The 22,835-nt window shown below is 43.5% G+C and overlaps 1 protein-coding gene and 1 long non-coding RNA gene across 2 annotated transcripts in view; one reads left to right on the plus strand and one right to left on the minus strand.

Moving 5' to 3' along the window:
- The window catches only part of POC1B (POC1 centriolar protein B), a 73,391-nt gene extending 54,458 nt beyond the window's left edge, over positions 1–18,933 (plus strand). The window contains exon 11 of the mRNA XM_061369343.1: positions 15,225–18,933. Within this exon, the coding sequence (XP_061225327.1) occupies positions 15,225–15,284 (60 nt within the window). The 3' untranslated portion in view covers positions 15,285–18,933. The remainder of the gene's footprint in view (positions 1–15,224) is intronic.
- The window catches only part of LOC133220922 (uncharacterized), an 85,847-nt gene that overhangs the window by 47,041 nt on the left and 15,971 nt on the right, over positions 1–22,835 (minus strand). The window lies entirely within an intron of this gene.

A 22,835-nucleotide genomic window follows, 5' to 3' on the forward strand; every position in this document is an offset into this window, starting at 1 on the left:
CCCTCACTGAGAAGAAGTTTCTTCTCAAGTTTAAGTGGAACCTCTTGTGTTCCGTTTTGTACCCATTTCCCCTTGTCCTATCATTGTTTGCCACTGAGAAGAGCCTGGCTCCATCCTCGTGACACTCCCCCTTTATATATTTATATACACTAATAAGGTCACCCCTCAGTCTCCTCTTCTCCAAACTATAGAGACCCAGCTCCCTCAGTCTTTCCTCATAAGGGAGATGCTCCACTCCCTTAATCATCTTAGTTGCCCTGCGCTGGACTCTCTCCAGCAGGTCCCTGTCCTTCTTGAACTGAGGGGCCCAGAACTGGACACAGTATTCCAGATGAGGTCTCACCAGGGCAGAGTAGAGGGGAAGGAGGACCTCTCTCGACCTACTAACCACCCCCCTTCTAATACACCCCAGGATGCCATTGGCCTTCTTGGCCACAAGGGCACAGTGTCGGCTCATGGTCACCCTGTCGTCCACCAGGACCCCCAGGTCCCTCTCCCCTACACTGCTCTCTAACAGGTCATTCCCAAACCTATACTGGAACCTGGGGTTGTTCCTGCCCAGATGCAGGACTCTACACTTTCCCTTGTTATATCTCATGAAGTTATTCCCCGCCCAACCCTCCAGCCTGTCCAGGTCTCGCTGGATGGCAGCACAGCCTTCTGGCGTGTCGGCCACTCCTCCCAGCTCAGTGTCATCAGCAAACTTGCTGATAGTACACTCAATTCCCTCATCTAAATCATTGATGAATATATTAAATAATATTGGTCCCAGTACCGACCCTTGAGGCACTCCACTAGATACAGGCCTCCAACTAGACTCCGCCCCATAGACTACAACTCTCTGGCTTCTCTCCTTCAGCCAGTTCACAGTCCACCTCACTACCCGATCATCCAGACCACACTTCCTCAATTTAGCTGCAAGGATGCTGTGGGAGACCGTGTCAAACGCTTTGCTGAAGTCAAGGTAGACCACATCCACCGCTCTGCCATCATCCATCCACCGTGTTATTTCCTCATAAAAGGCTATGAGATTGGTCAAGCATGACTTCCCCTTGGTGAAGCCATGTTGACTGCTCCTCATAACCCTCTTATCCTTGATATGCCTTAAGATGGCACCAAGGATAAGGTGTTCCATCACTTTCCCAGGAATGGAGGTGAGGCTAACCGGTCTATAGTTACCCGGGTCCTCCTTCTTGCCCTTTTTGAAGACAGGAGTGACATTTGCTTTCCTCCAGTCCTCAGGCACCTCTCCCATTTCCCAAGACTTGGTAAAGATGATGGAGAGCGGTCTAGCAATGACCTCAGCCAGTTCCCTCAGCACCCACGGGTGCATCCCATCTGGACCCATGGATTTATGGATGTCCAGATTGCTCAACTGGTCTTTAACCCATTCCTCATCGACTAAGCCAGACCGCTCCGTTGACCTGTCTTCATCTGAGGTCTTAGCGGTACAGGGCTCTTCAGGACTGCCTCCAGCAGAGTAGACAGAGACAAAGAAGGCATTAAGTAACTCTGCCATCTCTGTATCTTCTGTCACCATTGGTAGCAAGCAGATAGTCTGTTTGTATATTAAATAAAGTGCAACCCAGCCAAAAGTAGTGTTTTCCAAAATCATTCCTGCTGAGCATTGCAAGACTCTTATTTCAACTTAATAAGATCTTTGAATACAACTAAGCAACAAACTACATATTTTTAGATAAATAGCAATTATTATCGAAGTGCACTATGCTGTTTTTTTAGCTCAGCTAAGGATTGTGAAATAATGCTCCTTGTGCTAAGGCAGCATTACTCAAGCACCTAAATTAAATAAGACCTAATTAGCCCTAATTCCAAGAATGTCAGAAGTTTACTTAGTCCCTTACATACTCTCAAATATTTTACCAAAAAGTAGTGACAGTTACTCTCTATCATCTAAATGTTTTAGTGACGATTGCAAGAGGTGGTGTAAAAACTTTGAGTTACAACTATGAAAATTAAATCAAACTTTGAAACTATAACTGCATGTGTGAATTCAGCTGCAAGACTGATGGAGTCGAACACTTCCGCTTACCTCACCCCATCAAAATTCATGTTTCATATTTAGAAAAATAAAAATCAGCTTCATACTTCTCAATAATGTATTTGAACCAAACACAAAATGATGCAAAATCTATATCATAAATACAAAAGAATCTCATCTCTAAAGGACTTTCATAGGTGCTCAAGTCATTAATCATGAAAGACTTTGCAATGTATGATGATTTTGGTTTTATTTTTAATAAAAATGAAATTTTTAGAAAGACAATTGTAGGTCTTCTTTTTTAATAGAAAACATCTATGCTTCTTTATGTCTACCTATTATTATTTAAATGGCAACTGCAGAAAATCTGTTGTCAATCCACAGCCGAAACTAGGTATTCATCCATTGCTGCAACTTCACATTTAGTATGTTGAAAAATAGGACACCTGAAATGAGGGGAGCACTTTAATCCAATTCTGCAACTGACTGTATATAGATAAAGCCCATTTCACAGGCTGAACCTCATTAACATCAATAGAGTTCAGCTTAAGTCCAGAAGCAAACTGTGCAAATACTACAGTGGTTCAAGCCAAAGTAATGAGCAATCCATTTTTCTTTTACAGCTTTTCATTTTCTCTCATAGTAATCACCTTCAGGTAGCCAGACATCATCTCTCTTGGTAAATTCTGGGTTTTACGAGTGAGTACTACATAGTTTCAGATCAGTCTGAAGTAGACCTATTTGTCACAGTGAAGTCTCCTCTTATAAAAATTTTAGATGCAACTGTTTAGATGCAACCTTCTAGCCACGGATTTTTATTTCTATATAATTCCAGTGTAAACAGCCTGACCTTTGATTATGCAATTGTTTATAATGGTATATAAGGCGTAGTTATGTAAATACTGTATTTTAGGTGAGATGTACTTTGCTTTATGCATCTGCAAATTCTGGTATTTGCCTTTTCTTGGCTCCATTAGATGACACAAAACAATGTACCTTTTGAAATCTTCTTCCTTGTTTCTTGCTTTCTCCGAGTGAACTCATATATATATATTTATATATGCTTTAAACCTGTACAGAGGTTTTTCTTGTTGTCCTTGTTAAGCTTTTCAGGGTTATTTATCAACAAGATCTGGAAATTTATTTTCCGTCTGTTTTTCTTTTTTTTCTTTTTTTTTTTTAGTAAAATCTCTGCTGAAATTTTCCTTTCTGCCTTAGCTCCTACCACTAATCCTTCCTTTTCAGCACCTATTATCTGGAGCATTTACTACTTAATCCAGTTTATTCCTCTGCTGTTTGTCAATCTGGTGAACTAACTAACATTTTCAAATCAAGATATGTTCTTCTCATTGTATCAGGTGATTTCTTTATATTGAAATTCCACATGCCTGACTCCTGGGGTGTGTGCAAACTAGAGATGGTTGTTTCAGATCAGGACGGAGGCATTTTCCTCAAGCTAAATGTCTTTTAGCTAAATTTTTGGCTTAAAGCCAATTTTTTTTCAATTCTAAAACTTAAATTTTTGGCTCCCCTAAATATAATATAATCATTCCTTTAAAAGCACCTGAAGAGACTGGTTAAACTCAGAAGCATTTACTCTAGGGTTTGTGCTCTGGCAGATAACTGGTGACTTGACTGATTTGAATTATGTTATAGAGCTGGAGGAAAATAAACCGCTGTTAGCCTTAGTTGTGCATCTGCAGCATGTGGAAACGTAACTGTACAGGTCTTTAAATGACTATGAAAAGTGTATCTGTATTGCGGGCTGCAGTGAGGTACTGAAAAGTGTTCTGAACAAGCTGAACCAGGTAATTGATGCAGTGCAGCTTTCCTCAAGCCATTATCCCTCTGATAGTAAATGTAAATAGGCCACTCTGATGAAGAAAGAGTGCTTTCAGTGCCCAAGCCAGGTACTGCAAAGCTGGCTCAATTACTTACTAAAGTAGTAACACCAACGTCTGAATGATGTGCAGTAGATACTCCTGGGGTTTGGGTGGGGAGAGAAGGTGGCATGTGGAATAACCTCTCCTGCTGGCATCACTGGCAGATTGTCTCTGGAGGAGCCCAACTTCAGATTCCGGAGGTGTCAAAGCATTATGCAGTAGCCCAGCCACTCATTGTACGTGCTCCTGCAAGTATTTCAAACCAGAAATACTCTTCCAAATGGAAAGAAATTATGCCAGTTACTACTGTGCCTTAAATTTTATTTGTAATTCCCATTAAAGTTTTGTGGAATTTTAATGGCATTTTTATCTTGGCCATTACATAAAGGATGATATTGAGGTAATAAGGGTATTTTTCTCAGTTTTTAATTTTGGATGGCAATATGCACTTGCTTTAGGAGCACGCTTAGAGGTTCCTAATTATCACCATGGGGGCAGACACTGAATGGCTGCACCTTGCGATGTTGGACTGTAAGGCATTTCACTTCTTTTCTTTTGATCAGAACTCTGAGATTTTCAAATACCATGGCAAAATCTGACCGACACACATCAGTTTATGCCAATAACCCATTGTGCTTTATGGACCAACCTGACAATTCAAACTGTATTCTGAGGTTTTTTCTATTTCTGGGGGGTTGTTTCATTCATTTTATTATTTTTATTTTTTTTTAACACACCACTACATTCTCCACATTCTCCATTACTTTTTACTACTGCTGATACATTCTTTATAAAATTATGGGTTTGGAAAACTAGTTCCTAGGGAAGAATGCACCTGAACATCTCCCTTGTCTCTTGAGGGATTATTTCCTGCTTTTACATATGTAAGATTATAATTCATTGCTTCATTATCTTTGTGGCAAGAAACTTAAACTGTACTTCAAAATTTTGATTAAACTAATCTGGCTGGAGAAATTGTGGCCGCAAAGGTTCTTCTCACCATTTAAGGATGGCCTGAACAGATCGGTGTGGCATGAGGGATTTAAGAAGTACAACTTCCCACCTTTATTTGTGTTTATTTAAATGAATAAATCTGCTGTACTGTTTTTAGGATAAGCAGGGTGTTTTGTTTTTTTTCTTCCTTAAAGTCATATTACAGTGTTGCTGAATTACTTTCACTGCCGTAACACAGCACAGAACCACTCTTGAGCCTTCTACTGAGTGACAGTGGCTGGGATCTGAATGTTTTTCCAGGGACATAGCTTTATATAACTTGTTTACCTTGTAAGATTTGTAAAAATCATAAACTCTGTACTCCTTGCCCCAAACAATTAATGAATATGTATGTTCACGTTAGATCCAGGAACAGTATGTTCTTGTCAGAGTGCCCCCTCAGGGACTTTTGCACGCTTCGGATGCATAATACAATTGAAGCGTTTCTTTGTGAGAAAATAGGTTAATGACTTGCCAAAAGGCAGAGATGTTAATTGGAAAAAGTGCATCCAAGTCCTTTTCTTTACAATGTATATGGGTTGCATTTGTTACGACTTGCATCCACGAACAGGTGCAATTTCAGTTGACTCAGCTAACAGGATGTGCTGAGTACACTCTTCACCAATTTCACCCCAAATTTTACACCCAAGAGAAAAAATATAGTTCCTAACCCAGTCAGTGACCAATAAACTGCATTTATTGCCTGTTACAGAACATATTTATAACTCAGGGTTGTACTTAACATTTTCATAATAAGAAAATATGTTTTTTGAGTATTTATTGGTATTGAAGAATTTTACTAGTACCTTATACAAGACAAAATGTGTCATCCCAAAATATTTCTTTTGGGAGAGAGTCAGCAGTTCTAGACAAGGTACCACCAGTGTATTTGTAAATGCAACCCAGAGCAGGAAAATTGCTTATTTTCACTAATGTGTTTCCTGCCGCAAAGCTACGCGATCAGATTCAGGTCTTCACCTTGCCTCTCTTAATTTTCCCTGTCATCATAAGTAAAAACTAATAAAACAAGTGAAAAAAAAAACACAAAAAAAAAAAAAACCCACATCTTGGTGTATCAGGGTTAGAAGAGCTGTTTGATAGTTTTATAGTTTGATTCTAAGGGTCTCTTGAGAGTTTCTAGGCTACTTATGTGTCCACTGGAGTATACCAGTGGGAGACTGAAGTTTGGATCCCTGTGTCTGACCTAACCTCAACTTTCAGAAGTTCCTCTCTCTCACATGAAAAGGGCTGAGTGTAAAACTCAGCTGTCTGGGAAGCAGCAGTTGTCTACACCAGTGTAGGAACATTTAGTTCAGTAATCCTCTGGGAGTTCTGACATTAATGGGGGTACTGAGTTGGTTGCTGACTGGGGTTACATGATTTTCCCACGTGTATAGCGGGACCTGAGTTTCAGAGGGCTCAGTGCACTTGTAGAGGCAGGATGAGAAGAAATTCTGAGGGTCTCAATGCCACCTAAATAGAGGATTCTCCAACTCAGAGTAGTAGTTAAAGTTCCTTTATGTCTTGTGCCCTCACAGACCTGGCACAGAGGGACCCAACTCCTCTTCAAAGCCGCCAAAGAGGAAGCAATTGTCAGAAGAGAAGAAGAAAAATCAGCCATTAGCTATCATCTTTTTCATCCTTTTGTGCTTTGTATTGTAATGAAATAGTACATCTGTCTCAAGTTTTTCTCCTCCTCCTAATCCCCAGAGGAAATCCCTGCTCCTTTTACAGAGATAAAACCTTAGGACAAAGTGAAAGTAGCAAGAACTGTAAGTCTGTGCTAGAGGCTGCTCACTGGAGCCTTGCCTGGCCACAGTGGTTTGATGTCAAAGGCTTACAGTGCTTATTCCAACACCTGTATTGAACATCAGTTCTCTCATAAGATTCAGAATGAATTTTATGAGATTCATGAGCAAAGCATGCTTGCAGCAGTTTGCCGTTTAAGGGGACTTTTATGAACACGTGTCATAGAGACAGTAGTCTGGGAAGGGACAAAGCAGCAAAATCCTCTGATTTCCTCTAAGGAAGATTCAGGTGAGCCAAGTGCAATGGATTATGCTGCTTCATGCTACTTTCATCTTGCACATCCCATAAAGAAACATCTAAGATGAGTTGCATTTGGGTGACGAAAAGGACAGGATGCTCCTAGCAGTAGTTCTTCCTCATGGGAGCACTTGTTGAACATTTTTTAATCATTCTTTTTATTAATATTTTCACCCTGTCATATGTGCTGGGAGCACAAGACCCAGGATGTTTACTAAAAAGAGCAATTTGAAAGAGAAAGATGATATGGTTGGTGATGGTTTCTGACTATGTCCAAGTTCTGCACTGATTACTGGGGGTATTCTGTTAAAAGTAAGTGACGCTACATCTAAAACTCAGTGTTGTGAGGAAAAGCAAGGCTTAGTTCTTAATCTGTAAGACTTGAAAATTTTTCTGTTCCATAAGACCAGCTTTCCCTTCTCAGAAAATTTCATAAATGTAATAAAATACCATTAACTTTTCAGTTAAGCAGCAAGTGTAATCAGGCAAAGTGTAGTAGATTATAATATTTGATTGTATGTAACTGTGCTGAGTGGTTGCAGTCTGCACTGATATTTCTCTGCAGCTTCATTGCTGAAACACTGTGAGCTTTTGTGCAGCTTCTGCAATCTATTCAGTATAGACTTAGCCTATAAATAGCTGCATTATTGAAAGACTGCGAGAGGTTCATTAGAGCAGTTGTGACAGCCTGACTCCAGCCAGGGCTGTTACAGTACCACTCCAAGTTACCAAAGAGCTTCAGCATGAAGCATGAAGCTGGGCTTTTGGCCATGCAGCAGAGTTGATGCCCCTCCAGTTGTCCCTTAATCGCCCTGGTTGCGCACTCTCACAAAGTACATGGCACTTCTTTCCAGTTCTTGGGATTTCTTTCCAAACGAAAGCACAGCATAGGGGAGCCTGTGTTCATGCCAACCTTATCCCAGTACAGAGCCAGGATGCAGCCAGGGCGTATGCCGGGGGCTGGGGCCACAGGACATCCTGCCCAGTGCACCTACCCAGCAGTGCAGACACAGCCAGGGAGATTAGTCATCTTAAAATCACACGCAGGCGTAAGTACTTGCTGACTCAATAGGAAGTCGCTGGCTGAAACCAGTGGGACTTCTCACGTGATTGAAGTTACATGCTGAAAAATGTCTTAATTTTGTGCACTGTATTCCCATGACTGGGGGGGCAAAGAAAGAAAATCTGAACAGCAGCTGTTGGTTGTTTCCCTTTAAAGGGATGTGGAAAACAAATATTGTAACTTGAGTTTCTGGTTAGTTTAAATGGGCACTTTGCCGTTTATTTCACAGATACCTGAATTAAAGCCTCCCACTTCTGGCTCTGGCACTCAGGTAAATGAAGAGTATTCAGGACTAGTCCCCAGTTTGTATGCAGGCCATGTCCTACAGCCTTTTGGGTACTCCTGTGGAAGGGATGGTAGAATGAGAGATGTTTCCAGTATCATTCAAAACCATAAAAAAGGAAATATCCTTCTTACAAAGAAAGAAGCTCTCTTCAGCTATTCCAAGCTGTGTCTGTGTTTTCCAAACTCTCAAGTTAGTAATTTCAAATGAGAGAGTTATGCCCTTCTTACATATCTGAGTATTGGGAGGAAATTATCTATATTTTTCTGTCTAATGGATTTGGTAGGAACAACAGTCTGTAATATCTGCAAAATGCTATTCAGAATGAAAACAAAAATGATGGGTACAATAAAATTGCTCTATCCCCATCCAGCATCTCACCATTACTTTCACATTTGTGTACACTGCAGGGTAACAAAGCTGAGCCTTCAGCACTCATCATGAAGAACCAGACTGAGTGCCTGAGGTCTCATTTTCAAGATGTCACTTAGGAAGCGATGTGTGATGTAGCCCATTGTTAGCTGTGACACACCCAGTTTCTTTATGATTATTATTATTATTATTAAGGTTTGGTTATGCCATGAGAAGTGCTGGCTGGGAGATTTCCAACAGCACAGGTTTTTGTCAGAGAATGCCGATTTGTCATGAGCAAAATGTTTCGCAGAAGCGTCTCTGTTTGGATGAACTTCCGATGAAACACAGGCAGGTTTCCATCACAAGCCTGCCTGATTTCCTGCCAGCTTGCCTGGCAGCTCTCCAGGCTCCATGGCTCCGGGACGGCTCTGGACTGAACCTGGGATTCTTCCTGACTTCTTTTTTTGAACATTTTTTTTTTCCTTAATTACAGGGAAAAAGGTCTTGGGAGAAGCACACATTGGCTGCTTCTGATTGTTCAGATTTGGCTATTTTGATAATAAGGACGTCACACAGCCCAGTCCCTTGGTTTGTGAAATGGGAGACCCAGATCAGCCTTTCCTCCCTCCCAGAGAAGCTGCTCAGGTTAAACTGCCCTGCAAGTGAAATACTTTTCATACCACATAAAGCTTCATTCTGGGTGTTTTCAGCAGCCTTCCTGGTGCCAATACTGTCTGCTCCTTTCTACTTTCTAAAACGCCTAATTGCACTGCAGTTTCTCTGTCCTAGCAGTGCCCTTCAGCACTGCCTTCTTCACCCACTTCTCCCAGGCCAGTTTCTGGGACAGAGGCTGCATCAACCCCTTTAGTGTCTTCTGGGTATTTGTGGCTGCTGGAATTGTGGATAAGCAGTACTTTATTGGAACTTTAGGCACAGAGATGTGCTCTACATAGCCGCCTCGGTGGGCAGCTGCTTGTGCTTTGGCTGCTGCTGCCGGGTTTATCTGCTCCATCTTCCCCTGGGAGCCAGAGATATTCCTCTGTACTTCAGTCTGATTCACCTGGGGGTGCTGGTTGTTTCATTTTTCTTTTTAAATGTGGGGTTATCTGAGGGCAGGACCTTGTGCAGGCGTCTGCCTAGGATCCTGGGGGCTCAGTAGGTGAAGCAAGCTGGGCAAGGCAGATAGATAACTTCTCTTTCACCTCAGGGCTTATGCTGCAGGCAGTCAACTTTATCTTCCTTTGTACTCCAGATTCTCAACCTCAACCAACCTCCTATACGGGTTTTTTCCCTTTGGCCCATCAGTTTCATCGGTATGTTAATTGTGTCTGTGTACTGGGTTAACTTGGCTTTGAAAAGAATCTGGCTGAGAAGAAGCATTTGGCCAATATCGAGATCTGGTAATTTAAACTCTGACTTGATCTTGGTGTTACCAAACAACAGAATCCAGCTGCATGCATCACTTTAATATTCTCTTTAAGCATTAGAGTATCTCATTTTTTCCAGGCCTCTCAGTTATGATATTTTCCCAAAACCCATTACATCTGAAAGTGGGTTGTCCAAGGGGCTAACACAGCCCACAGGATCAGACTATTGCTGTCACAGCACAGCCAGAAGCTATAGAAAGAATGGTGAAAGAAAGGTGTGTGCCCCGGTGTAATTTTCTTGGTGATGTTATAAGCCCTGACAGGCCCTGAAACCTCCAAAGAGAAGAGGCTTGAAGTGGAAGAGCCAATGCCAGCAGAAGCTGAATGCAGGCAGAGAGGTAGATAGAGGACAAACAGGAACCCTGTTCTGCTTAAGTACAGCCTCTGATAATTAGGTCGAACAGTCTTCCCAAATGTACCCACAGTCTCTGCCTCCTTCAGCATTAATCCTTTATCCAGCCTATATTGTTCGTCCTACTGTAGCCCATCAGTTCTTTGCTTATCTCTTCCTTTCTGTGTTTTCACCCTCTCTTCTCTCCCATCCTTTTCCTCTGAAAAAAATATTTTGCAGGCTACAATTAGTTCACTTGGCTGAAGTCTTGTTGGGCACAGCAGGAAGTTTTCTGGATCACTCATGGGTGGAGTTTCCCAAAATCATCAATTTGTTATTAATGTTGTATAAACAGTGGGCCTGCCAAACCCTGAATAGCATGAGGCAACCTCAAAATGTTGTACCTCCTCACAGATTTCTCTCGTGGGTCACCTAACGCAGCACAGACACCAAGACCTCCCCAGTCACACAGCAAAAATGAGCATGGGCATAACCTCAGCACATGCTGGGAGGAATCTGCCTCATGTCCATTTGTTTCTTTTGCTCAGCCTGAAGCACTGGTACTGATACTGTCTGGTAGATGCCTGTTCAAGCAGCCATGAGGAGCCATGATGGATAACTCAGAAGTGCAGGCGCATTTTCAGAGTTGCTCATTTCTGCCAGCTGTGATGGGATAAGGAGCTGTGTAATAACAACATTGTTTGCAGCAGCTATGGGACTGAGTTTGAATCAGTACATTGTCTGCAAGAGGATTTTAAGTAAATAATACAGTTGATCAGCACTAATATGGCTTGATATACAGAATCACCTCACTCATTTGGGAGCCCTTGCTCCTGGTTGGGAAAGCGGTGGGCAGGAGTTCCTATAATTATTTCAACCACAGAGTAGGAGTGCCAGAAAGAGCCTTCATTTCCTGCATTTCTTTTTCAAAGAGGCCATTCCCACAAATTTCACAACATCTGAATGGAACTGTCCATGCTAGGTATTCTTCCAGGATTTGAAGAAACAGATGAAATCTGACCTACTCCCCACTGCCCTTTGGATGTTTGCTGGACACCTTCTGGCACCAGAAAGCATACAGACAGCTGATGGGAGCAAACCACTATAGGAGACATTTCTTCTGAGGACAAAGGCAGGCCACTCAGTGAAAGCTTTAACAGAGAATGACCCAGGCCAGAAGAAATGTGGATAGAGTGGGACCAAGACTAGCTCAGCATGGGCACTGAGACTGGGGTGAGAGAAGAGAACCACTGAGTGGATGGGGACAGTATAAGACAACAAGGAGTTTGAAGCAGGACTGAGGAGATTTGTAATGCTGGGAAAAGTCAAGCTTGGGACAACAGGAAGAAACTACCCTTGTCCATTAGGCCCTGTTTCCTACCAGTTTGCAGAGCAGCCTCTTGCTCAGTTAAATGACTGTTGATCCACTTGCTTGGTCTCTTCCCCAACTGTGCACTTTCCCTGTGGCACAAGTGATAACACCCTGCTAGTGCAGTTGGTTGCTCCACCTGCTCCAGAGGCAAACATCAATGTGGTTAACCTGTAAAACACCAAGAAAATGCACAGAGAAAACTATCTGGAGGTCTGAGTTAAAATCATTTTACTAAGGCAGCTCCTGAGAACTGAATTTTATCTCTGCATCTGTATCATCAGCCTGGCAGCTGTACTCTGTGTAGGAAGCAGTGGGATGAAGATCTGAAAAAGGCTGGCAAGGAGGGGGTGTAAAACCCAAAACCTGGAGACTGTGAAGTTATAAGCAAATGGTTTGAATTCTTGGTTGAGATGTGAGAGATGCTACAGGGGAGAAAGCAACAGAATTAGAAGCAAGAGACAGTGAAAAGCAGTGCTATGGTTATAGATCCATTCAATAGCTTTTATGTCAATAGGAAGATGAAGAGGTGAGGGAAGAGCCTTTAAAGGGAAGGAATTAGCTCTGCGTTAAAACTGTGAGAAGCAGAAACGTGAAAAGCTGCAGATGAGGTTGCCTGCTATCCTGCCTGGGAAAAGGGTTCTGCTATCTAACCATGGGTTTATGAACCATAGCTCATGTTTATTTGTTGCTCTTCCTATTCGATTTTATGATGGTGAGTGCATCCTTTTGCATTTTTAAAATCAATGTGATGCTTGCAGATTGATTTGCCACACTAACATCCTCTCTTGATCTATTCAGGCTCTAATGAACAGCTCATACTGACTTCCTCTCATGTGTTCATGACCCCGCTGACTCCAAGGCATTTTCCAGCCTCCTGAATACCCTGTGGCACCTTTCCCTTGCTCCCTTCTTGCTGGTGGCACTGAGCAGGTATCACTTTGGCTGCTGTGCCTGCTGCTCTGTGCCTGTTGAAAGCAGGAGGTCCCACTCTCCAGCTAGATGCTTCCCCACATGTACCCATCAAGCACTGGAGGCTCTGTGCCATGGAAAGGCAGCAAGCTAAGCACAGCATCATCAGGGAGCCCAAAACGTTTGATCCTCCAACAAAGCCCAGCACTGCCACTAAGAACACTTTACTTCAAGCTGTGCCTGCTGCTTCCCCAGTTTGCTTTCTCCTGAAATCCTTGGCTGTATGGTGAGGGGAGACAGGGCTTGCTTTGCAGTGTACAGCGAGGGTTTGGAGCAGCAGCGTCAGGTAGGTGCAGGGGCAGAAATAAAGGAAACCTGCTCAGTGAACTAGAAATTCCCACACTCTGTTGTCAAACATGCTTGTTCACTGGTGTGGAAAAGGGAAGCTGAGGAGAAAAGAAATTAATTAGAAAGCATTTTAATTGGGATTACAGGCATATGGTGTGCTGCCATTTGTTTTCCCCTTCCTGCTCTGCAGTGGGGCTCTAATACCTTCACACGTTTGCCTTTATTTGTCATGTCAAAAGGGGAGACAGCAAGCGTCTTTTTCCTCCCTCCTCTCTGGGGCCATGCTAACAGCATTCCTTTTGCCCCGAGCTTTGCCAAAGGGACAGTTGTGATTCTCAGCAAAGGTGTGGCCAGGTTGCAACAGCAGATTAAGCAGGTCCAATTTATTTTTATCCAACTTTACAGCTGTTGTTGGAGGGCCTTTGCTATTTCCCAGCAGCAGAAAGGGATGGATTCAAGGGGAGAGAGGGGACGTGATGTCCACAGTACCACATGCACATAATTCACCAGCAGCTGGATTGTTAGGTTTTATTGTTATGATAGTATATTTAGTGTTTTGTAAAAAGCTACTTAGGGAGCTGTTTCCCTTGTTGTACGGCAGTTTGTTAGCTGTAAGATTCAGACATAAGCCTTTAATTATGCCTAGCGTCTCCGCAAAAGCAATTTCAGTTCTCTCCCCTTGCCTCATGTAGCATCTTGGGATGCTCTGCATTTGAATGTGAGCAAGCTATTGTTTAACATGGCTTTAAATCATTACAGAAATGTTCTGCAGCATCCACTGGGAAAGCCTGCTCCCATCTGCCCTCTTCATTTCTCACAGTTGCTTTGGGAACCAGGGCTAGTAATCACAGAAATTCTGTTTAAAGGTCAAGTGCAGAGTAGCGTTATCTTCACAGAGTGTGCAAGCTAGTAACAGGTGAAGGTGTTGCTCAGAAACATTTAAAGAGGAATGTAAAGCTTAAGTACCTTTCACAGCCTTCACATAAGCAGTTTTCCATTCATTTCCCAAAACTGTGTATGACACAGTATAGGCCTTGCAGAAGAAGTTAATGCCCACTTAAAATGTCTCTGCACATTTAAGCCGAACTGAATCTCTCCTGCCTCCCCTGACATAAACCCTCTCGATAGCCTTCAGTCAGCTCAGTGCCATGGCATCCCAGCCTGACCTTAACTCCGAGTCTGCAGCTCCTGAATAAAAGTACAGCTTCTATTTTTCTTCTGAGAAATACGTATTTTTTATTATGGCTTAGACTTGCAGGAGAAGTATAAAACATTGCCTAATGTTATGCAGTATATCCTACATTTGATGCTCCTTTTGTCCCAGAGTTTCTGTTTCAAATAATGATGAAAAAAAGTTGTATTAAATTTACATCAAAGGAAAGTTGGGGAAGCAGAAACATGAATAACAAACACATGCATAATGTGATTCTGAACAAAGAAACCTGTGCCGTCACTGCAGGGATAGGCCATGTGGGAACACATGTATGTCATTGCAGCATATTGCTAACACATGTGGGGGTCATCCAGATACGGCTGGGGGCAGCTGAGATCCCTGTTTGAAGGTAAATTTGATGGAATCTGGTTCGTAGGTACTGTGGCAATGACTGCATTTTACATCTTTATAGAGTGGTTACCACAGTCCTTTATGTGTTATCGTGTAGAGGTTTCCATAAACAGGGTGTGCCAAAGGAAAGGTATAAAGAATATGTAAATAGTCAGTGTAAAGATTCACTGGGATGAAAAATTACAGATGACAATGATGTTCTGAAAGTCGTTTATACACCTCTTTAAAATGAAGGAAAACAACAACAAAATCATGAAATTGTAAGGAATTTTGCCGACCCAGACCGCAGAGTTCCAAAGCAGGTTTTTAGCAGCTTGCTATATTACCAGCTTCTCCAGTGGAACACAGAGCACAGCCAAGGGGCCACGGCTTTGCATGGAAGTGAGGATGCATTTGCCCAGAGCAACTCTAAGGCTCTGGATTCAGGATCTTATTTCAGAGCTCTTCAGCAGGAGCTGAGGACATGCTAGTCTTTTGCAAAGGTAATTTAGACTGTTCTGGAAGTGATTTACCATTTTATACTTGTTACACAGAAACAGACATTCTTGACGTTTGTTTGCAGTACTCCTGGTTTGGTTTCACCAGGTATTTGTAATCTTGAGCAGACAGTGTCTATTATTCTGAATGCATTCCTGCTTTCCTTTATTAGAAGCTCTGTCCGCTGTTCTGCTGTCCTTCATGTCACCCTGGAACTGAGGCAGCACTCCACTGACTGGCTGGTCTTTATCACCATATTTTCCAAATGCTCAGCACCAATAACACTGCAACGAATTTTCAGGAGCAGGCTGCCACCAGCTATGGTAATTACAGTGAAGGCCAAATTCTCAACAGCACCTGGAATATTGCCCCAAATCTGGTTCCAGGCGTGGATACGCACAGTGCTTTCCTGCAGGAATCACAGCCCAGAGTTTGGGAGTCACCTAATTCTGTGCCCCACAGAGGAGTCCCAGCTGGGAGGTGTGTGGTCAGGATGAAGGTGGGAGGTAGGTGCCTTTCACACATGGTAATGATGGTTTGTGACCCATGGGGTGCAACAGAAGGACAGAAAAAAAAGAGAGTCCAGCTATTACAAAAGAATAGTTATGAACAGGAGGAATCCATAAATACATTATGCATTTTATGTTAACAAAATCATGTGACTGGCCCAATGCATACGGGGTTTGATGTGAAATAGCCACCTAAGTTTTGGCACATTATAGCTAAACATACTGTAGCAGGTCTTTAAACCTCGGGCCCCTAAATTGCTTTTAATGGATCTCCAAAAAGTACCAAAGGAAACCAAGATTTAGATGCTAAGATCTTAAATTTCCATCTATATTACTACTGAAAGATGCTTAGAGCTGCACAAATTCAAAACAGTTGGGAAAAAAAAAAATCACTGAAACAGAATTATAATCAACCTTAAAATAGTAGTTTTCAAGACAGTAATGAATAAAGTCAGTTGTAGAAGTAGGTTTCTTGAACTTCTGCCTCACCAAAGGCAAAGCCAAGGGTAAAATAACGAAATCACTGAATGCAGGATTAGGGTTATCTAAGGGCCTCTGTCCCTTCTAATTGACCCTTGAAAGCTATCCTACCTATTTTGGGAGCAGAGTAAATGAAGGCAGCTCACCAGTTTTTAGACTAATCCAAACAAATGTTAAACAGACGAAAAAGAAACCCCAAGGGAGCAAACAAAGAAAAAGTCCCTGAGCCAAAATCAAACAAGCAACCAAAGACCCCTGCCAGTCCTTCGAGGCAGGCAAGGTTGCTCCTGACTGACAGGCAGGTGAAGCTGCTCCAGGTCAGGTGTGATGCAGAAAGCCATGACAACACGGTGATGGACCACTCTGGCATGTGCAGCTCGGTTTGAGTACAAGTCCTTACTCCTCAGCTGTATTTCAGTGCTTGGCTAGCATGGCCCGGGCTGCCATCCCCCAGCTGTACAGGAACTGTGCTCGCAGTGTACCTGAACGCTTGCCCAGCACCCCAACACATGCACAGGCAGTTGCTCGAGCCCTGCTCTGCCAAGGTCAGTGGGAATTTCTGTCACTGAGTTTGGTGCAGGCAGGATTTCCCCCCATGGACACACACACCTCCTCCCGGATGCATGTGCATGTGAGTGTGTATATACATAAGCTTCACAGTACAAAGTACTTACAGGAAGGCATCTTCTCTCTTTAAACTTTTTACTTCAACTTCACGTTGTGTGAAGTCAGACCCTAACTGTCACAGCCGCAGTTTCTCACAGCTTAATGGCGTTACAAACCCTTCTTGCTCCGGACTGCTGCAATAACAATCAGGCTGGGAGGAAGGGGAAATGAGCAGTGTAGCACACGCTGTACCTTCCAGCCACCAGCTATTGTTAAGAGCATGCTGCTCCAGACAGAGTGGCAGCGAGGCACAGGGTGGGAAGCAGGTGTAACCTGCCAGGAACACCAGTCTAGCAACAGTTGACTTAATTGAAACAAGTACCCCTACTTCTGAGCTGCCTCTTGCCACCAAGCTGAAAGAGGTTTTACATTCCTGTTGCTCAACACTTGAAAGTTTAACAAGTGCCTTTATGGCAAACCAAGAGGTCATTTTCTCATGTCGGCACTTTGGTCATTCATCCTCAGAGTCACCAACCATAACATAGCATTTCACCTGCTACAGTCTGCTCTAGGAGGCATGCTTCCAGATGCTTTGCTATGGTTTGGGTTCTTTACAGAACTGCAATCTCTCCTCCTTGCTTGTCCTGCTTGTCCAGCTTGTTTTTCTCCCATTCTCTTCAGAAAGTCCCACTAGCAAAGGCTGCCCAGGCCCAATGGAGTACTTTGCTCAAGCCAGTTCTACACAGGCACAACTGGCCAGGTTTGGACTACTGCTGAGTGGTTCAAGCCCAGTTCAATTACCTCACCCCCTAAATTCAATTGCAGTGTGGTGCTGGAGAACTAGTCTGCACCTGCTGAGCACCTGTGCTGCTCTGGGACACCCTCTAGGATGGTTTATAAACATCAGTGTGATGGTCCTTGCCAATGTGCTTGAAGCCAGTGGCTCACGTTCAAACCCCTTCTTTGCCTTAGTGTGAGTTACTGTCCTGCACTGCAGTATGAAAGCCTATTTGTGATCAGGTTTAGTTCACTGTGCTCGTCATCTGCAGCCTTTGTTAATACCTTGTTTTCAGATACCTACCTCTGTTTGCTGAGCACTCACACACCACACAATGCAATATAAATGAGCGTGTTCTGCCCTGCTGCCACACCATAAACAAGCGTGATCAAAGAACATCACATCTGTGCCCAGTGCTGTCCATTAGGACATTACCTCTGCTCCTTTTCCTCCACTGAGGCCTGGAAATGAAGCACTGCCTCATATACACCCCACTCATGAAATGCCTTCCCTGGCTAGCTGTTCCCTGTCCAGGATTATCCATCACCTTGAATTACCTTGCTTGGCAGGGTAATCACTAGACCCCCAGCATTTTCTGTCCCTTACTAAGCATCTTCTCTACTTGTGCGTTATGTTTCTTTTCTTAGAGTTATTGGTGCTATTTTACCACAGGATCATTTTTGGGTAAGAGAATTCAACCCTGTCTTCTCCTCCCCTCATGCAGCCGCTTTCAACTCCAGTTGGACTCTGCTTGGTTTTCTTCAGGAGTTAGCTCCCAGCTTCCTCAGCTGCCCTTGCATCACATCCAAACAGGGTGACGCTGCCCTGTTCCTGGTAGCTTGGTTTATTTGGGTGATGCTGGAAAAAAAAAATGGAAAAACCCCCTCAAAAGTAGAGTTTCCCCCAAGGAAAGTTCTCTTCTTTAAATAGTCCATTTGCATTTGGGAGGAAAAATACAATTTTAATCTCATTAACATACGATTCCCCAGTCATCTGCACTTCTGAGCTCTGTAGCTATTTTATCTTTGTTCCTAATACATGTGATTTAACTTGGAGCTATGACGTATAGATTAAGACTAAGAAAAGGAGTGGAAACTCTGTCTCCAGTTCAGCTTTATTTCACTCAGCAGCAACACTGGACAACAACAACTTACAAGCAGTTTTGGACTGAACAAAATACATTTGTCCCTGCACTCCAGTGGAGACATCTGTCTGTGCCCTGAGAGCTGCTGTTGTCTCCTCATATATCACTTCCTACTTGTGGCATCACTGCATCTAGTCAACAGTAGCTCGCAGTATGCACTGCCAAGAAACTTTGCAAAAGTTCTGAATTTCACACCAGGAAAGGCCATAAGATGCATTTTGTATGTCAAATGCCTCAGAAACTGTTTCTGTGCTATTGTAAACCAAAATACATGAGGATACAGTTCTATGTCATTTGTTGTGTTTCTTTTTGCTGTGTTGTTTTTGAGTACTGCTATAATGTACCCTAATAGATCATTTCACATTTTGCTTTGCACCTTTCAGCATTGCACTGCTTATGTCTGACTAAGGAATTAAATGGGAAGGGGTAAGAAGCCATCCCCATATGGGACTGGGCTGGCACAGTAGAGGCCACAGCATGTAAACTCAGTGATGTAAAGTCCAGTCTCCTCTGTACTGTAAGTGTGCTTGTAAGAATAACAAACTTGCCTAATTCTTACAGAGGTATAACGACACCAGCCAGTCTCCCCATGTCTGTTTTTATCCCTTTGACGGGTCTGCTGAACCATCTGGGGGACATTGGAATGATGGCTCAAACCAGCCGGGATTCCTGGCTCAGGGGAAGCAAGCGCCACACAGACATGCCTGTACTGCTTCCCCAGAGCCAGATGAAGCAAGAAGTAAAATGGCTGTGTACCTGAGGAGCTAAGCCCAAATCCACCAGCTCTACACAGAGCTGGCTATAACACAAGTGCCCGACCTTCCAACAGGGAAACGGCTGGGACATGGGGCAGAGAAACCCAAGCTGTCTCCACTGTGGCTATGTTGGAGCATGAACCTTACACTTGGGGCCAGCTCTTCTTCAAGCCATTGAAGTGTCAGCGCACTGCACTGCCAGCCCAGCTACTGGAGGATTTATTATCTGGAGTGGAGGACCTGCCTGGGTAGCACTCACTCACTGTAACTGCAGGCAACACACCCCTGCAGAAACCAGAGTGCTGGGAAGGTAACATGGTGATGCCTTAAACCCTCTGTGAGAATCAGGAAAAGTTGTTCCTGTGTTGTCTGTATTCTTTCCATTACCAGGAGTAGCCAACCTCCAGTGAAGGAAATCCACGTCATTTTGTAATGTCAGGAAAACAGACACTTACTACAATAACCCCTGCACTAGCTACTCCACCATTATGCCCTGAAACTCCGGTATATCTGATCATAGATGACATGTATCAGTGGAGAGATGCTTGCCCACAGCTCTCATCTTCACAGTACTTCTTTTTCAACTCCTTGTGCTAAATAGGAGGCTTCAGCATTGAGCTTACTAAAAGCACTCACGTATTTGTTGTGTTCTGTTCCCAGAAGTCAATGATTACTTCAGAGGGAGCAGTGATTCCGGTGCTGACTGTCTCTGGCAGCCCTTCCTCATGGAATATTTTAAGAACCTAAATGGCCAAAAAAATCAAATTTGACTTTTAAAAAATCAAATTATCTAAAATAATAAAAGGAAGTTATCAATGAACATCTTGCTCTGAAGCACTGTTTATAAAGATTAATAAAACATTTACATATTTCACAAAGGAATTTCTGATGGGATTTCTAATTTGTAAGAAAACTTGTCACTAGTGTAGCTTGTCTAAATTGAAAGGAAAATGAATTTCAACATACTGAAAATCCCCCCAAAGTGGAAATTCCCAGTTCTAATCTACTCTGAAGAACACTAACAAAATTTCATATTTTTATGGCAGCAGATCAGAACGGCAGCATTCCTTTCTTCCATATGGCATGGATGATGCAAAATAATATCTGGAGTCAGAAGAAAAAGTAATCTGTGACTAGCTGGAATACAATGAAAAGAGCTTTGTTGAAACGGTCTTTCCAGAGCATCACCCCTCGTGGCTCAGAACCTCACGGCACGAGTTTGGTATAAACTGTGCTATGCCGAACTTCTGCCTTCAAAGCTTCAAACTTCAGGCTTGCTTCTGCACTGCTGTCAGCCAGAGGTGCAGAATTTGCCCCTGGGCAACCTGCTCTGGCTGACCTTGTTCTTCGCAGGGGGCTTGGACTGGGTAGTCTCCAGAGGTCCCTGTCAGCTTTGGCCTATTGCTTAAACAGCCTCTTTTCCCCAAACCTTAATCACAGCTTACCTCCCTCCCCTTTGCTCTCTTCCCTGCTGCCTTCACTCCAGGATCCACTTCCCTGCAGCTAGCCCAGGGAATGCTGGTGGCCACCAGTGTCTACTGACAGGGCTGCCAGCATCAGGCTGCACCCCTCCATGCCCAGCATGACCTTTGTGCTGCCTGGCTGGTGCTTGCACATGGCAGCATCCCCCTGCCCTGCAGAGGGGTTGGGTGGTGGTGTGCAGAGGCTGACTGCACTCCCCAAACACTGAGCTTTTTGCAGCAAAATGGCTGGTTCAAATGGCCTTTTTTGCCAGTCAAGAAGGTCTGTGCTTCCAGGGCTCTGCAGGTGCAGCCATGGCAGCCACTGAGGGAGCACTGCTGTACTAAGCCACAGACCCCACTGGGCAGCACCAGAATAGCCAGTTACTTCATGGCCTATGAAAGAGGGAACGGCCTAAAAGTTACCCTGCACTACTGGCATCAGTCCAAGAGGCTGAGGTGAAAATTCATTTGCAAGAGGATTTTTGCATTAAAATGTTCTGAAATGCAAACGCAAAAGAAAAAAGGCTCATGAGATCCACTGTTCAAATAGTGACAAACAGCAGCCACTGCCTCTGAAGACAGAACTATGTAAAAAAAATATTTGCACAAATCTAAGCAGCTGCCCTGAGCTCACCATTTTTAACACAAATGAGACATTTTTTTGCCATGTTAGACCTCCAGAGATGCTGTTTCTGCTGTGCTCATTTGTCAATTTGTGAGATGAATCTGGGACCTGGGACATCTCACCCAATCTGTATTCATTTTATGGCTGAGTTTAAAGCATCTCTTGCTTATGGAGAAGGAGCTAACTTCTTATTTTTCTCCCAATGATGTATTTAAGTACCCTTGCACACCTATTTTACAAACTTTTTTAAATCAAGCTGTCACTGCCTTGACATGGCTACTTAGAATTAATTTTTCTTAGACCAATATAAATGACATCATGTCTTTGCCTGTCCAAGGAGGGCAAGAACATCTTGTAAGCATAAAATTCCCAAGATCGTTCCACAGACATAGCTATCTACACCCTACAAGCAGTTTTTTGTGTTCTGCGTTCACAGTGGGTTTGGAAGTTATAGAGGCAAACCAAAGTGTGCAGCGATAGTGGTTTGTCTCCCTGTAAGCATGCATGTGAGGATCAGATAATTAGGTAACCAGTGGACTAAGCAGCTGGTATTTCTATCCATCTTGATGAGATAAAAAAATAATTCAGTTTGAATTCCATTTCTGGGAAACTGGAGACTTCTCTGATCATAGTGTCTACTGTGTAGTTCATACTCTCAGGTTTTACAGTGCTGAAGGGTGCTGCAGGCCACAGAGAAGTATTTGCTTTATGGGGCAGTTACATACTTAAAGAGTAGGAAATCACCTTGCATTTATACTAAAGCAAAGAAAAAATGCCATATGCATTATGCAATAAAAAAGTGAATGAATAAAAGCCCACACCCAAAGTACTGGGCTACCTGAGAAAGCAGTTTCAAAACCGAGTGCTGCAGGTAAACTGATCACAAATCAAAGCTCCTGACTGGGAAGTGTTTTGCTTCAGATGCAGGGACTGAAAAGGCATGCAGGGGTAGCTGTCACCCCTGTGACCGGCTGCAGAGCTGGGCCCCCAGTCTGGGATGCACAGCTTCAGGGCAGCACTCAGCACTCCCAGCACCCATCCCGCTCCTGGGCTAAGCTGTACTTTGTCAACCTTAAAGCAATACCTAGAAGAGGGTGGAGACTAATGTCTTTTCCATTGCCGTAAGAGCTCACAAACACATCTTCCTTCCCTGCTCTCCCACATTCAGCAAGGCTGGAGGCTCTCTGGAAAGCAGCCTGGTACGGAGGGACATGGCAGCACTCCCAGGCCAGGGCTGGTAAACACCCGCAGAGAGACAAAGGAGCGCCAGTGCACCAGATGTGCATCACTGGGGATTTAGGGTTGCATCCAGGGGAGGTGATCCAAGAGCCTCTGTAACTCCCATCAGTGCCTGTAAGGCCATGGGTGTTTATCTAACAGCAGCGCTTTCCATGGGACCCACCAAAACAGAAAAGCTGTGCTCTTT

Source organism: Neopsephotus bourkii, unplaced genomic scaffold (genome assembly GCF_033783945.1).
Source record: "Neopsephotus bourkii isolate Nb327-2 ecotype Australia unplaced genomic scaffold, CSIRO-AGI_Nbou_v1 NB_1493, whole genome shotgun sequence".
In the NCBI taxonomy this organism is placed as follows: Eukaryota; Metazoa; Chordata; class Aves; order Psittaciformes; family Psittacidae; genus Neopsephotus; species Neopsephotus bourkii.